This window comes from Aedes albopictus, chromosome 2 (genome assembly GCF_035046485.1).
Source record: "Aedes albopictus strain Foshan chromosome 2, AalbF5, whole genome shotgun sequence".
NCBI classification, from domain to species: domain Eukaryota; kingdom Metazoa; phylum Arthropoda; class Insecta; order Diptera; family Culicidae; genus Aedes; species Aedes albopictus.
In genome coordinates, this window is record NC_085137.1 from 5,609,014 (window position 1) to 5,626,615 (window position 17,602).

At 40.7% G+C, this 17,602-nt stretch overlaps 1 protein-coding gene across 1 annotated transcript in view; it reads right to left on the bottom strand.

The window, feature by feature from the left end:
• The window catches only part of LOC109404617 (eukaryotic translation initiation factor 4E-binding protein Mextli), a 52,954-nt gene that overhangs the window by 31,293 nt on the left and 4,059 nt on the right, over window positions 1–17,602 (bottom strand). The window contains exons 2-5 of the mRNA XM_062849042.1: window positions 9,652–10,163; window positions 2,484–2,782; window positions 1,982–2,174; window positions 1,792–1,863 (exon numbers count right to left, since the gene is read on the bottom strand). Of these exons, the coding sequence (XP_062705026.1) occupies window positions 1,792–1,863; window positions 1,982–2,174; window positions 2,484–2,782; window positions 9,652–9,757 (670 nt within the window). The 5' untranslated portion in view covers window positions 9,758–10,163. The remainder of the gene's footprint in view (window positions 1–1,791; window positions 1,864–1,981; window positions 2,175–2,483; window positions 2,783–9,651; window positions 10,164–17,602) is intronic.

Sequence of the window (17,602 nt, forward strand, 5' to 3'; positions counted from 1 at the left end):
CATTTAACACCGCAGAATTCAGTAACAAATTTTGAAAACGACGTATAATCAATGGTGTAGCATTAATTATACGTCGTATTTCAAAATTTGATACTGAATTGCAACAAAAGGCGGCCGAGCAGATAGCGGTACAAACTTACGCTACTCTTTCAGAAAGATCGTTCACAAACACATCACAACCAGTAACCACGCTCTAACTCTAGCAAGTGCTTGTCACGAATCTCTAAAATTCCGAAGGAACCCCTTGTGGTTCCGTGGACGAATTTCTGAAGCTATTTGCAAAGGAATTCCAAGGTAAATAAGTCCTCGGAGACATTTTAAAGGCATCCCTGAATGAATTTATGAACTTTTTGGGACGTTTGTACAAAAAAACGTTATTGTATGTGTCCCACTGCTCAAAATATTGTCTTTTGAATCAACCATACATGTTTTTGGAGACAAAAGATTTCGATCGTAACAAGCTAGTGAGATAGTGGTTGATTCGTTATTTACCGAGAATCACTAATATAACTAAAAAATCACTAAAAAAATCCGAACATTTTATCGAAAACTTAAGTTTTCATGCAGTTATCATATGTTTTGGAACATTTTCGTATAGAATTTAAATAAAAATAAAATACAAAAATTTGCTTCGATTTCATGTAAAATTCGATTTTATAGACATTTTGAAATTGGAAATGTTCACTAAATCAAGGTATACCTGTATATTGTCAGTGGAATTTGGGGTATTACTAGTCGATTGCCAATGGCCAGTTGGCATAACACTAAGAATACCAAATTTGGAAATACACAGATTACAGATGTTCATCCTAGAACAAAATTTAAATCAAAACGTGTGTAGAAACTGTAAAAACCATATACTCCGGTCACTGCCTCCATCTATACAAGGAATTGCTGCAGTGATTGCTATCTGCCAGGGACTACTTGTGTTTGTCATTTGCACTCAATCGCAATGAATGCGATCTTTTCGCCATCTCTAACTGGTTGCCAGTTAAGTTTCCTCATTTAAATGACCGTTAAAAGAGTTTACACACATTTCATTTGTTAGCATAAACGTCTGTTATTTGGGGAAATAGGAAAGGAGTATGATTGTTGCTATGCTAAATGGAATTATTCCAAAGGGCCTGTGTCATTTGACATAATGTTATTCGGATTTGGCATGAGGTCACTTGGCATAAAGACATTCGACATAATGGATACTTGGTATAATAACGAAAGGTGCATTTAGATTATGCGAAATATCCATTATGCTAAACGATCGTTCTGCCAAAAGACGTTATGACAAATGTTCCGCTCCCATATCAAACGTCCATTATGCCTTATTGAGCATTATACCAAATGGAATCTTGACATCAAAATACAGCAAATGATTTATGAAAATAGTTGTTACTTCTTAGGAATACCATAATGCAAACGATTTACAATTTTCCCAAAAATCACTCTCAGGAAAACATTTTCTCAGAGTGCAACGTTTCGGAAGATTCCCCGATTTTTATAGGTTGAAAAAGATTTGGAATACAAATGATCACAAAACTGCTTATTCCGGTACAGTGAATTCGGGAAAATGGTTTTCGTGGTAATGTTATAGAACCGCGGGTTGTTTGATGAAAAATACTTTAAATTAATGCCATTTGAAGGCGAACGAACACGTGATGATTGGTGCGATTGAAATTCACGTTTAGTGCATTTCTTAATGTGAATAAATTACAAAGTGCAGAAGGGTGCTGTTAGTGATTCACACGAAAATGTTACTATTCTCTCACACCCACGAATCGGGTGGATTATCTTTACCTCTTTGGAACGATATCACTGTCTCGCTCAGTTCCTCAATCATGTGAACTCTACGTCCCTTGATTCCCATAACTTACCCCACACAGGCGTAACGAAGATAGGAAAATAAAAGTCTCATTAATTTGCAACTTAACTCTACGAACCTAAAAAGGAACAATTTTCTCGAAAAACAGAAAATGAACTTCATTACCTTTTCCTGAGTCGGCGTTGCGGATGACGATTTCGTCCTTGGAGTACGTCTTGCCGGGGATCTTGGTCGGCTTGGGGAACTTGCCCGAGGTCCGGATCAGCTCACCGGGCGACAACGAGGGAATAACCTGCTGCCCGAGGGACAGTCCAGGCGGGGAGGTGCTCAACAGTGATGGATCACCAATGGCATCCGGCTGGAACAATAGATGATTTGTTAATTACTCATTCTAGTGGAGAATAATAAGGTTTGCTAATTTGAGCGGACATTAAATTTTGATTTCAAAGAAGCTTGTACTTTAAAATTTCCTCGATAAAACTACGAAAAGACACAAACTACACTAATTAACTGAACGAGCTCATCGAACGCTCTTTAGTACCCGTCAATAATGATGTCAGATGTGAGAAACAGTTTCGCAGTTGATGCATATCTTATATTTCCGAACAAATTAGCAAACCGAAAACCTTGTGATGACAGCAAATATTCCTAGAAACCCATTCCTTACCTCGACATTGGTTGCCTTGTGCTTGTAGTATGTGTTGGTGCCGTCCGACACCTGCCACGATTTGGCGCGCAGTTCGATCAGCTCCAGCAAGTTTAGCCGCGTCATGATGTTCAGTCGTTCGTCTTGTGATGCGTTTCGGAAGATGACAAATGCGCGGTCCAGCGTATCCTTGGAGATGTTCTCCAGCTGAGGTCCGTGCAGCCGAAGGTTGGCGAGCAGCGCGTTCATACCGTCGGCATTGTTGCAGCCGTTGGCCAAACTGGCAGCAACGTTCTCTGTCAGGGTGATCAGTTCTTCGACTGGAAGAAATGGGAATTAGAATGATGTCTAAAGCAAAGTAATGGAGCTTCAATTACAGTATTTTACAAAATATCTATGGTAAATTAGGGTAATGTCAATAATTAAGATTTTTGAAAGAATTTTCTCATACAATTTCTTGGTAAATTAGTAGTATTTTTTTTGTACAATACATACTTCTACAACTCATGTTGGATATAAAGCAAAACGACACAGCTTATCTGCAGTTGACTTCCACTTAACGTGATATTCGAATCACTATCTTTACATTTTACGCTTTACAGGATTCCCCCATTAAAAGTGCATTTGTCTTCCAGAATACTGAAACAGCATGCGGGAATCGAAAACATGTCGTAATCGGGTGGTTTTCTGACTTTCTGTTGTTTTGTGTCATAAAATTAAGTAACGAACTTATGCATTTAAAAACGAGACTCGGTAGTTGGTGGTTGTACCTGGATCTCCAGCAACGTATAGCCAAATCTGATACTGGACGTTGCTGAACTCCAATTCGTAGTTTGCACGTCGACTAGGCGAACTCCCCGATCTTTCCATGGATAAACTTGAACTATTCTTCGTCGTGTCCAGTTGTTTTGCTCTTTATCGCCAGCTATTATCTACAAATCGCCAACTTGAGTGGAACGAAAACCTGCTGCTCCATCCGTCGGTCGCCCCGCTAGAGTTCAGAAGTCAGGAGGAAGAAATGGTAGGGCGCTAAGGATTCATGCTCTTCATTTTCTGGGGTAAACAGATTAGTGGCCGTGAGTTAATAAGCAATTCGACTCGGTCAGGATAGTCGAGGTGTCTAGAGCCTCCGGCCTGTAAGAAGCATTAGGCGAATTGAACTCCAATTGAATACTTTGATTGATTACCGTGAATTTTATTTATTCGTTATTATTTATTATTGTGTTTTTTTTTTAACTTTTAACGATAGTTAAAAGTAATTAACAATAACAGACAGAGGACCGGCCAAAAGAAGAGAGCAGTTATGTTAGATGAATTTGTACAGGTTACAATCATGAGCATCAGTGTTTTGAGGATAACGGGATCGTCCCGTAGAACTTCTCTAATGTTGTCAGCGATATCGTGGAGCCGATGTTGGCCTTCGTAGATGGAACGCAGGAAAAACATGCTCTACAGTGGATGATACCTATGTTGTGGTGAAAAACCTCTGACCCACAATGTTTCTCCTCATGGTCCTGTCACGGTCGCTATGTGTTAATTGTTACAATACAAGGACTTGTTTCAAATGTGAACCGAACTCTGGAACTGGTGTCTTACGAATGAATCAACCAAAATTCAACTTTTGGTTAAGACTCATAGATATGTCGTCGTGTCACCGCAGTGTACGGGCATCCACGTGAACACTGTACCAGCTGGAGCGTGCATAAGTATACCCTGGATCCAGGGGTTTGTTGTTGTATCAGATTGATGCGCCGATGTGGCACTCACAGAATCAGTCAAAACCAAGATTAGGCAGTCAGATGGAAGTGGTACCGGCCAGATGAAGGCTGCTGCTGCTTCGGTAGAGGTACCTTATGCTGATCGACAGGATGCATTTAGCCAGACTCCAAGATACATCTAGCGCGACACATCTAGCCCAAGATGGGAGAGCGATCCATAGGATAACCGGTGAGCAAAGTTTGGATGAGACACGCAAAAGTTCAGCGATCGTAACAGCCGACGAAGAAGTTGATTCGATAGTCAATTTTTGGTGGTACAGAACGCCAACCCTTGTTTCCGAACCAGTTTACCTTTGCAACCGGAGGGAGATTCATGTTGACAGTAGTTAGAGCTCTGTTTTCCTCGACGAGAAGAAAGATCATGTCGTCACTTGTGTTCTTGCTGAAGATGACCGCACTCTTGATGCAAAGAGCTACGAGGATAAATATCTGGAATGGTAGAAGACCAGTCTCTACGCAGGCAGAGTCGGCCGGAGTTGAGAACAGCAGCCCGGAGATCAGGCGATGCACTGTAGACTGGGCTGAGGACTTGAATCCACTTGTTGATGGAAGCGAGGAAGCGAAGCGAGAAGAGCTGTACCGCGCTAGGGACACACGAAAGATTTACGAGAAGCTGAACCACTCGCGCAGAGGCTTCGTGCCACAAGCCGACATGTGCCGAGATAATCACGGGAATATTCTCACGATCGAGCGTGAGGTAGTCGAGAGGTAGCAGCGCGGCAGGATTACGATGAGCACCTCAATGACGACGTTGCAAGTACCGAAGGTGGTGTGGTAACAGATCTAGGAGTGCACAGGACGAAAGACTTCCGGCCCCTGACATCCAAGAGATTGATGAGAAGGTTGACTGGTTGAAAAACAACAGAGCCGCTGGAGCAGATCAACTACCAAGCGAGCTTCTAAAATACTCTCAAATTTTATGCCGCCGTCTATCACCGATTGCAATGCCGCGAATACAACGTGCCCACACATCACTTGTTCATCGATTTCAAATCGGCGTATGATACAATCGATTGAGAACAGCTATGCACGAATACGGATTCCCGGATAAATTCGATATAAGTCGGATAAGTTCGAGTATCAGGGACACTCTCGAGTCCCTTCGAATCTCGCAGAGGGTTACGGCAAGGTGATGGTTTTTCGTGCTTGCTGTTCAACATTGCGTTAGAAGGTGTAATAAGCAGAGCGGGGATAAACACGAGTGGAACGACTTTCACGAAGTCCGTTCAGTTGCTTGGTTTCGCTGATGATATTGATTTATTGCTCGCAAATTTGAGACGATGGCGGAAACGTACATCCGACTAAGGGGCTGTCCATTAATTACGTAAGGCAATTTTTGCGATTTTTCGATACCCCCACCCCCCCTTGTAAGATTTTTTGTATGAAAACCCAAATATTTTTGTATGGCGCGTAAGATTTTTCAAACCCCCCCTCCCCCCATAAACCCTTACGTAATTAATGGACGGCCCCTAAAGAGTGAAGCCAGGCGAATCGGATTAGTCATTAATATGTCGAAGACATGTTCTACTTATGACACACATGTGATACAAGAATCACTGTACAATTGCGCTTGAAATGAGTGCCATTTTTTTTCCCCTGTCGGGGTACACAACCACTGCGACCATTAATTGATCTATTGTGGTAAGACCCAGTTGCTTTATGCAGTACATTAGTACACTCACAAGTATTAAGAACTAGCGATTGTTTTTTAGGCCTGCATTGTACCCCAGTCTGGAATAGCTTCCAAAATGAAAGCCACTACCTTCTTGGGATTTATATTCCACCAGATATCTCGGGGATGCAAGATGCATCCACCGAAATAACGTTCTCTCTTCTTAAAGAGAAAACTACACTCACTAAGTAGATGCTCCGAGGTTTCAGAGTTGAAACCACAGAACCGACATTCTTCTGATTGAATCTTCTTGAGCTTCAATAGAAAGTGTCGAGATGGGCAATGCCCGGTCATTTTCGATCCATCCGTATAGAATACAATAGATCCTGGCCGAACCGTTGGTCCTCCTGATTCCCATACGCTCCGATCATCAATCGAAACTTTGTATGGTATATCTAAGATGGATTTTGGTTCCATCCAGTCTTCATTTTGTATTACTAGTGGATTTACAGTTACATTGGTTAAGATTTCCAAATGTCCTGTTAGATCGCCTTCTAAGATGTTCTTATATTTTTTTAACTTCAAGGCACTTTTCTTCGCCTCTAGTTGCACAAATTGGTGCAAGGGTAGCAGATGCATTAAGGCATCTAGTGTTCAACCAGGAGTACTTCGAATAGCTCCAGTTATTGACAATGTTGCTAAACGTTGAAGTTTGGCCAGCACTCGTTGGGCTGTTTTGGTTTTGGTTTTAGGCCACCAGACTAGAGAGGCATAAGAGACTTTGGGTCTAACAACTGCTAGGTAGATCCAATGAACTATCCTGGGTTTTAGCCCCCACTTTCTCCCGATCACCCTCCGACAGGCCCAAAGAGCAGCTGTTGCCTTGTTTATTACATGCTCTAGATGTTCACTCCAGTTCAGTTTTTTTATCTAGTATGACTCCTAAATATTTCACCCTGGAGGAGAATGTCAACTGTACCCCATCCAAGGACGGTGCCTTTATATCGACATTTCTTTTTCTTGTAAAAATTACAAGAGTAGTTTTTGAGGGATTTACGTTTAGTCCCTCTCCTTTACACCAGGCAAAGTTTAACGCTATTTGCATTCTGTTTGATAGCGTTTCAACATGCTTCCCTCTTACTACTATCACGATATAATCTGCATAGCCAATGACTTCGAATCCCATTGCCACCAGACTATTAAGCAAGTCATCAACAATTAAAGACCACAGCAATGGTGACAGTACACCTCCTTGGGGACAGCCCTTAGACGTACTTACTTTAATGGTTGATTCGCCCAGTCTGGAGACAATACATCGATTTCTCAGCGCTGCAGTGATCCAGTCAACGATTGAGCCATGAAAGCCCCGTTTATTCATAGCTGATCTGATTGAAGCATGTGAAGCGTTATCAAACGCACCTTCAATATCAAGAAATGCACAGTACGCTCCTTCTTTGTATTTGATGCTTTTCTCTTTTTTTTGTGTCAACGTGTGAAGGGCTGTTACCGTCGACTGGCCTTTGCAATAGGCAAACTGTAATTTATTTAGCTTGTGAGCATTTTAAAAACGAGCCTTTGATATGCTCGTCCAGTATCTTCTCCATTATTTTGAGTATTATTGAGGTTAGGCTTATTGGCCTGTGCTGTATGCTTTAGGTTGTGTTTTGTCCCGTTTGCCGTTTTTCGGTATGATTATCACTCTTAGGGGCTGTCCATAAACCACGTGGTCATTTTTTGGGACTTCTCAACCCCCCCCCCCCCCGCGTGGTCATTAGTCCATACAATTTTTTTTTCCTTCCATACAAAATTATCATTGGCCGAAACCCCCCCCCCCCCCCCCCCCTCATGACCACGTGATTTATGGACAGCCCCTTACCTTATTCCACCAACTGGGAATATTATAGCACAGTGTCATGCTACTAATAAACATCTCAACTAAAGCAGGGATGATTATGTCCCTACCGTGCTGTACTGCTGAGTGCCATACTGAAAATTCTCTCAGTTCAAGTCAGTCGTGCCTACTTTGGACTCCGCAGAACTCTACGATCGAATAAAGTTCGCCGTAACACGAAGTTAACCATCTACAAAACGTTGATTAGACCGGTCGTCCTCTACGGGCACGAAACATGGACCCTACGTGCAGAGGACCAACGCGCCCTTGGAGTTTTCGAACGGAAGGTGTTGCGTACCATCTACGGCGGAGTGCAGATGGAAGACGGGACTTGGAGAAGGCGAATGAACCACGAGCTGCATCAGCTGCTGAGAGAACCAACCATCGTTCATACCGCGAAAATCGGGAGGCTATGGTGGGCGGGTCACGTCATCAGGATGTCGGAGAGCAACCCGACTAAAATGGTTCTCGAGAGTCATTCGACCGGTACAAGAAGACGTGGAGCGCAGCGAGCTAGGTGGGTCGACCAAGTGGAGGACGATCTGCGGACCCTACGCAGAGTGCGGAACTGGAGACAAACAGCCATGGACCGAGTGGAATGGAGGCGGCTACTATGTATGTACAGCAGAGGCCACCCCGGCCTTAGCCTGATCGGTAAGGTAAGTACATGAACCTTGTATAATAATAATACATATTCATTATTTCAGGTAAAATCAGGTAATTGGTCAACTATATAATTAAATATATTTAAATTACATGGTACTTGGGATATTGGGAGAGGTAGCTAAATGAACTGGTTTATGGACAAATATTTGTGGGGTAGCTAGACTTTGTCACGAGATTACAACCATGGTGTTGTCTTCCGAAGGTCTCCAGTAAATTTAGCTTACCCTGCTACAACAAACCATCAGGTAGATCATTCCTTTCCGGTATGACTCTGCAGCCATAGGTAATCTTTGCGCTGATGGTGGGTACACAACCATCATCAATATGTTACTGGCACATGAACGATTACCAAAGATAATTCAATTATTTTCCTTTCAATATCAATAGAGATTTCTATGAATTCGTGTAGTCTTCCAATGTTCATTGAATTGAAAATTCCCAATGACTAATTTTAGAACTAGGGGAACTGTGAACACTGTGAAAACAAGAGCACTCTCTCTCTCATCTTGGCGTAACGTCCTAATTGGGACAAAGCCTGCTTTTCAGCTTAGTGTGAGCACTACCACAGTTATTAACTGAGAGCTTCCTCTGCCAATGACCATTTTGCATGCGTATATCGTGTGGCAGGCACGAAGATACTCTATGCCCAAGGAAGTCAAGGAAATTTCCTTTACGAAAAAATCCTGGACCGACCGGGAATCGAACCCGTCACCCTCAGCATGGTCATGCTGGATACCCGTGCGTTTACCGCCTCGGCTATATGGGCCCTGAAAACGAGAGCAATTCTGAGAAATTCGTGGATACCCAATAATCTGGTAAAATTTGCTCTATTTTATCCAATAGATATAAGCAACACTTTGTTCGAAATTGGTGCCAGATAACACTTTGATACAAACGGGAGAAAATCTGAGGAATCGCAATGAATTCAGAACAACAGTATGAGCTAAGATTTTCTCTCGTTAGATCTGTCTTGCTCCTAGGATTAGAACAGAAGTTTTTCCAGATGCCCTGGTTAAGTAATGCTGGTTTGCGCGTAAAAAATGGATGAGCTCGAAAACTACTTTGGAAGTTACTAAGATTGTTCTGGTGTGTAGCAAAAAGTGCGCGTATAATTGAGAATCAATCAATGTCGGTCTCCATGAAATCATTCGATTGACGTTATAAATGTTCACTTTTGTACAGGTTTTCAGGCAATACGGATCATTGAAGCACCATGAAAAGGGATGTTTTGGATATACTTACTGGATTGCACCTCATACACGGGCACGTGCACATGGGTCTGCTTCAACGTCGACTTGAGCGGACGCGGTGGCTCAAGATTCTTCACTGCTCTGCCCATTTGTGCCATGGATGCTATGTAATCGGAATCGCCAAGTTGCCTCCTGAAATTTTAGGCAACTATCTCACGAAGTCGTTGCTGCTGCTGCTGCTTCCAGTAGTTCTGGTGTATCGATTTTCACTCTGACTACGACGAAAGAAGACTAACTAATGCTTTCCCCGAGGAGTTCTGATTGATTCGTGGCTTGGTGTCGTTGTGCCTCCTTCTTTTCCTCGAGTCGCGTGCTTCGCGGTTGGTCTGCGCTACGGAGACTTGAGACCAGCCAGCCAGCAACACACTCACACGCAACCTCTCACGTGGAGGCCAGCAGTCGAAAAGTGATCGAAGACGTGTGTTTTATGATGAAAATGTGATGTATAATGGCAACAAAACAAAACGAAAATAAACGGATTTGCCGATGTTTGCGCACCTCCCCCTGTGGGAAGAAAACGACGGAAACGAACGATAAGAATAGGAACTTGTAGGTACGCAGGCCTAGTAAATAACGTGTCTCCTCGGAACGTGCTCTGCAGAATTTATCGAATAAACAACGGGAAGCCTCTCAAGGGACAATACAGAAAGGTGCGCGATATCACTGCGCGCTTACGTCACAGCAGCAGCGGTAGTGGTCTTGCGGCGGCTCGCGATCACAGGGCTGGTAGCGAATTCTATCTCACGACACTTTTATACACTCAACTTGTACTTTTCTCACTGGTGAAATGGAAGTTTTTGCGATTTTATTTCTCACGGGATTCTAATTAGGGCATCTACTCCTTAATGAAAATATAATTCCTTGATTTTTGCAGTTTTTGACCAGGTTCATGACAATACATAATACCAACTCAATGTTCTATTTTAAATCCACTATTTGGTAAACAACATCCTGCGGGAGAACCCTACAGATTCCTTTATGAATTTTATTGGGATTTTTCAAGATATCCTTAGACGCTTGTGGGATTTCTACAGGAATTTAGTCAAATATCAAGAGATTTCTCCAGGAACTTCTGAAGGATTTCCAGAAGAAACCGGAGGAAACTAACAGGAAACTTTGGAATAAATCTACAAGGAACTCATGAAAGATTTCTACCGTCAAAGCACCATTCACCGTGGATTTAAGGGGATTCAGGACAAATAACATTGTTGGTGCCGCTTTTAATTGCCTTCATTATAGGTTAAAATTAAAGCAATATCCACAGAAGTAGAAAATTTTTCACAAAATTTGATGATTTAGTACATGTTCGGATATTAATCGAGTAATTCAAACTATGTTTTGTAGTAGCCGTTGAGGACGTACTCAAACTGTAATTATTTGAAATATAGTTAATTTTATGGATACATAAATGAATTCAGACTTACAATAAATAGTTTTTTTACCTCGACTTCTCATACAACAACATCGATATCTGCAAGCTCAACAGGACGACTTCTTCCTAAACCGCAATTTCGAGAATATTTCAGTAAATTAATCGTTCGCTGGACTCGTTCTGTAGCCCCGGTACTAGTTACCTTATGCACTGAACTTCTACTTCACTAACTGTACACTACTTTTAACAAACTAATCACAAATCTCTTTCTTTTCGTGTCGACCAATTTAATTGCTTTTGTTTTTGTTTTGATTTTACCGCTTTTCGTCTACCCCGTCGTCGTTGTTATGTGGTACAGAAAATCAACGACACCCTACCGCAATTGACCGGTTGCGCATACTCTACGCTTCGGTGGTGATGCTCACGTCTCACTGTCTCGCTATGGAATGCACGAATGGAAGAGCCCGACGTCGCCAACAGTACAATTAGTAAAGGGTAGTAGGGTCGCCTAATTCCGTGGTAGGTCACCATTCACCGTGGTAGTAGGGACCCATTCACCGTGTATGAGAAATTTTATTCTACTTTGTTTAAAAATGATCAAAACAACCCAGCCAAGGAAATTTTCTTCGTTTAAATTCATTTCAAGTAATAACTTGCAAGATTTTATTAGAAAAACGAATGTTCAAATTTTCGATTTTTTCTAGATATATGGGACACGGTGAATGGAGACCATTGCTCTTTAGGGTACCCATTTACCGTGCCTTTTTGTTTCAATTAAAAAGTACGAGAGATCGTACTTTCTTGTTAAACTTACTTCGGTAATGCAAAATACATACTTGATATGTGAATTTAATTGCTTCTTGGTGGAATAAAAACGATACTACATTTAGTTTATCGCTTAAATCACCTTAGCGCAGTTTCCGTTTTTTCACTATGAATGCAGTGAACGAGCAGAAACCCGCGTCATGTAAACACACTTTAGTGTCAAAATGATACTTTTGAATGTTTCTAATGAGCGTTTTGGCATGGTAACAATACATTAGTGTTGTATTGGTGAAATCGAAGGGAAATTGTCATATCATTCAATCATAATATGGAAAGAATGAAAAAAAAATTCGAAGGCACACGGTGAATGGAGCCCCCACGGTGAATGGCGCCTTGACGGTAGAAAGAATTCATGTGAGAAAATTCAGAAGAAACTTCTGAAGAATTACCACCAAATTTGTGGCACAAATAAGTCCTAGAGAATTTTCAGAATGAGTTTCTGAAGGATTCTATCATCTATTGTAGCAAGGCATCTTCCTATAGTAGAACGTGGTAGAACTGTGCGCTGACTTTATTTTGCTCGGTGGCGGCGTGAGGGCCACAACGAACGAACTTCTGGAGTAACTCCTGGAGGATTTTGAGAAGGAACTCGGGGACTAATTCCTGAATGAACTTCGTTACGAATCTCCTGAGAAACTTCTCGAGGAATTCTTGAATTCTTCTGGAGGTATTTTTAGATCCTCCTCTCAGAATCTCCGAAGGAAATATTGGAGAGATCCCTGGAGAAACTCTTGGAGAGATCTCTTAAAAAACTTTTAGAGGAATCCCTGTGTAAATCAGGGAATCTCTGAATTAACATCTGCATAAATCTCTGAAACTTCTGGAGCAATGGGGCACGTTCGGTGTAAGCATCAAATTAGGCAAGGAATCACAATACCCACGCTTTTTGCACCATTTCATTGCAGAAACGGAGAATTGACTTTCTCACCATACTAAAATTCAGCTCATTACAACAAAGCTAGTACTTCACCGATCTGTCATATTTTTAAAAATATCTGTAGGAACTTCTGAAGAAATAAACAAGGAACCCCTATAGAGAACTTCTGAAGGAATCTCTGGAGGCATCCCTGAATTCTCCTACAACTACTAGGGAGAACTTTTGGAGAAATCCCTGAAAAAAATATTACACCGCAGGAATTCTCGAAGGAACTCCTGGATTAATCTCAGTAGAAACTTTTGTAGGAATACCTGAAGGAAAAGAAAATCGGGTTAAGTACGGTTCCTTTGAATTCCACTAAGAATTCTTAGTGGAATTCAAAGGAACCGTACTTAACCCGATTTTCTTTTATTTACAGATATTCCCCTAACAAGCCCAGGTTAATCATCATCAATACCTGAAGGAACTGTTAGAGAAATCTCATGAACAACTCCTGAAAAAATCTCTGTAAAATCTCCATGAGGCTCTCCTCAAGAGGAATCCTTGAGGAAATATCAGGAGAATGCTTGAAGAAATTCCAGGACTGATCCCAGAATCAAAACCAGAAGAAATTTCTGAAAGAATTCCTGACAGGGTGGCCACTCAATTTTAGTTTTGGAATTCCCGTCTTTTTCCCGGTATGATTTTTTAACTTTTCCCGGTTTTATAAAATGGACATTTTTGGAGTATGGTACACCCAACTCTCGTTTTACGTAAAAATTGGAACAATGTAAAAAAACACTCAAAATTATGCATTTAACTAGTACATAAATACTAATACTTTTCCTCAATAAACTATATTTATGAACGATTACAGTTCAAACTGTTTTAGCACTGTCTTGCAACAACGTTCTAAATGATGAAAAAATTTTTAAAGCTTTCCTTCTACGTGAATTTTAACTTGTTTTTCACACTGTAATGGAAAAGTACTCTACAGTCAGGTTTTTTTACGCGGGGGATACTGCCCCTCTTCGCATGTCAGTCCCATGTCGTTTCTAATGCAAATCATATGTTTGTCTCTCACGAGGTCATTTACAGTGGCGATTCCCTAACCTCAAATCTACCTGTTCAACAAATGTAAATTTTTGAATTTTCTCAACAAATTGGCATGTAATTTGTAGAGAATGACGAGAATGACCGTTTCCAACCATTTTCAATTGGATTCAGAACCTGAACTCTCCGCAATTACAAGTTTTAGGGTCGTTGAACAGGTAAAAAGTGAGGTTACGAGACGCCACTGGTCATTTAAAACAAATTTGATATCTTTCACGCCTCATTTCACAGTTCAATATGCCATGAAAAAGGTATGCATGAAATGAAAACAATTTTTTTGAAAATAATTGGAGTTATAGTGCAAAAGGTAGGCGCTTTGAAAAACAACATGAGACTGACATGCGAAGAGAGGCAGGATACATACCGCGTAAAAAAAACCGCGTAAAAATAAACCGCGTTAATTAAAAAATCCACATAAAAAACATCGTAAATGAAAACCGCGTAAAAAAACCTGACTGTACCCTCTCCGTTTTTTTAAGAATGATCAGCAACCAATGATTTTCTGGCACTGTTAGGTCACGCCACAAAAGCTCAGCTTAGTGGACGCGGCTTAATTTCCTCTAATTTGCCCCTAATGCGGGGAAAGAAAACGAAAGTTTAGCTGAAACCAAGTGTAATGCTGAACAAATATGTTTTACTAAATTGCATAAATTTATTCTTATAACAAATTTTACATCAATCATTTTACATAAGATGTCGTGGAGTAATTCGAGTAATATGCAATCAAGCGAATCGATTTTAGGATCTTACAGTATGACAGTGTGAGTAAAGTACTGTAGCTCCTAATACTAATATTTTTTGTCTGTTGCAAGTGTATCAAGTTTTTAGGAATACGGTCCTGTTGAAGATTATGTAGGTGAATATTTTCATGGCATCGTAAAGTGAACGTTGGACAGAAAAACCTGGCTGGTACTTACGCTGCTTCTGAATACTTAAATTTTACTTGAATAGTTTTCTGGAAATTTAAGTCTTTAAACGAGCCGAAATAAATTTGTCCAATTTTAAATATCGATTCTAATCTGAAAACAATTTTGGACTAAAGACGTAGTCACGTGCTTGCTTCCAGAAATATATGGAGTATTAATCTGATATTTCTTATGATTTTGAACAGTCAAAAAAAGCGTACCCGAAAAAAAACCTGAACAACATTTTCTAATGGTTCCACTATTTAAACAAGTAGTTAGTAGTTAACCCCAAAACTAATGGGGTTACAATAATATTCTGAAAACTATAACATCTAATTCCGTTTGTCTCAAGTTCGTCGAAAATATTAAATATTCTGATCGAAAGACACCATTCTTTCTCTTCAAATTCACTTTCAATATTCAACCCTCTGGTTACTCTAGAGCATCATCGATGTTCGACGAACTCGAAACAAACGGAATTAAATTAATATGATGCAATAGTTTTTACAATACAATTGTAATCTCATTAGGTAAACTAAACTACCAACACACGTTTCAATAGTAGAACTATTGATAAACAATCAAACAACTAATGATATACAACTGTAAAACTTTTTCGTTGATTTCAATTTGGAATGAGTTTTGTTCGAGCAATTTTTTTCGGAAACGCTTTCTTGACATAGAAATAATCGTTCAAAATCGTGGGAAGGAAAGGGTTAGGTTAATCCTTTATGAAATTGTTTATGATTGAAATGATGCTGTAGTTCTAAATTTATTCACAAATTCGATAATAAATAATCAAAATTTTGATGAAAGCAAGGCTGTACAGGATCTAAATCGATAATTTGAATTTAGCTTGTTCTACAGATTATCGATAAGTTGTATAAAATTCAAATATGTTCACTAAATTTCTCTCAACAATAATTTTCCCGGTAAGCATCTCAAATTCCCGGCTTTTCCCCGCTTTTTTCCCGGTCGTTCTGAATTCCCGTCTTTTTCCCGGTTTTCCCGTTTTTCCCGGTTCGGTGGCCACCCTGTCTTGAACTCCTGCAGAAATTACTGAAGCATCTCCTGATATAATCTCTGATGGAATTTCAGAAGGAATCCCTGAAGGAGTTCCAAGACGGATCGAAGAAACTCCAGGAAGGATCCCAGATGGGACTCCTTTAGAAACTCTTTGTGCAACTCCGGCAGAGTTCCCCGAAGGAACTGCAGGAGAAATCCCTGATTGGAAATCTACAGGAATTTTTGAATGGCCGTATAGACACAGTTGTAAAGGCGTGGGCATTCAACATGACCATGCTGAGGGCGACGGATTTCCCGGTCGGTCCAGGAACTTTTCGTTATGAAAATAACCTTGACTTCGTGCCTGTCACACGAAAAACACATGCAAAACTAACAAAAGTTGAGACGTAACGCCAATAAGACACATAATCTTGAAAGAATTTTTAGACTAATTCCTGAAGGTGAATATATAACGAAGCCACCCCTCGAATTTTCAAGAGCACAAATCTGAAGAACCAAATGATGGATTGTGATGAAAAGTTGATCGATTGGTCACCACCAGCGGGTGACCAATCGATCAACTTCTCAGCGTGGTGAGACATTGGGTTCTTCAGATTTGTGCTCTTGAAAATTCTAGGGGTGGCTTCGTTATATATTCACCTGAAGGAACTCCTATAAAAATTCCTGAAAAAAAAAACAGCAGGAATCTCTGAAGGAAATCCTAGACTAATCTCTCCTATGGGAATCCCTGAAGCATCTTTTGGATGAATCACTGATGGATCTCCTGGAGGCATCCCTGAATCCTCCTGATTGAATCTCTGAAGGAACTTCTGGAGATATATCTGAAGGAACTCCTGAAATCTCTAATTGGAATTTTAGGGGAATCTTTAAATGCATATTAGAAGAAATCTTCGAAGGAATTCTGTAGGGATCTACGAAGAATCTCCTGAAATAATCCCTGAAGATAACTCGTTCTGCTTCGGCGTGAGACAAAAGTGTCGGCGGCAGCGGCGTGGCGCGACATCGCACATGTCTAGCTTATAGCACTGGAATAATCTGAAAAGCGTTTTGATCAGAAGTACCCTTGCAAAAATACCAAAATGAACTGTAAAAATCCTAGACAAAACTACATACCAATGAAATCCTACGAAAACTTTAGAAGAATCCCAGGGGGAACCCCAGAAGGAACTTCTGGAGGAATGTCAGGATAATTTATAGAGAGATTTCAGGCTATAACCTAGGAAGAACTCCTGTAGAAAATTATGAAGAAAACTTTGGAGACTCCCAGAGGAATTTTAAAACGGACAACTTAGTGAATCTCAAGAGCTACTCGTGGACGAATTTAAAGAGAATCTTTTCGTGAGCGGACCTGGTGTGATGGTTGAAGCACGTGATTATTACGACGAGAACCTGAGATCGAATTCCACTCCCGACAAACTCACAAAATGTGAGTTCTTCGTTCGGAAGGGAAGTAAAGCTTGGGTCCCGAGATCGACTAGCCTAGGGCTAAAAATCTCGTTATTACAGATAAAAAAGGGATCTGTTGGTTAACTTAGAATGAGTTAACCTTAATGAATTCCGATTCCTCAGTAGGGGTCTACATATAAGGCTATGGATCACCAATCCGATTCCCGTTCCGGTCGGGAAGTTTTCTCGACTTCCCTGAACATAGTGTAGCATTGTACTTGCCTCACAATATTTTTTTTTCTGTAGGGTAACTTATCATTGTGACGAATTTTCTGATCTTCTTTGATACACCCCCGTTTTAATAAGTATAACCACATATCAAGGCGATAGATCACTATGAGCGGAGACCCTCAGCGCATGATCGTCGGATGTTTCCCTGCAGGGAAAAATGTGTCGTATG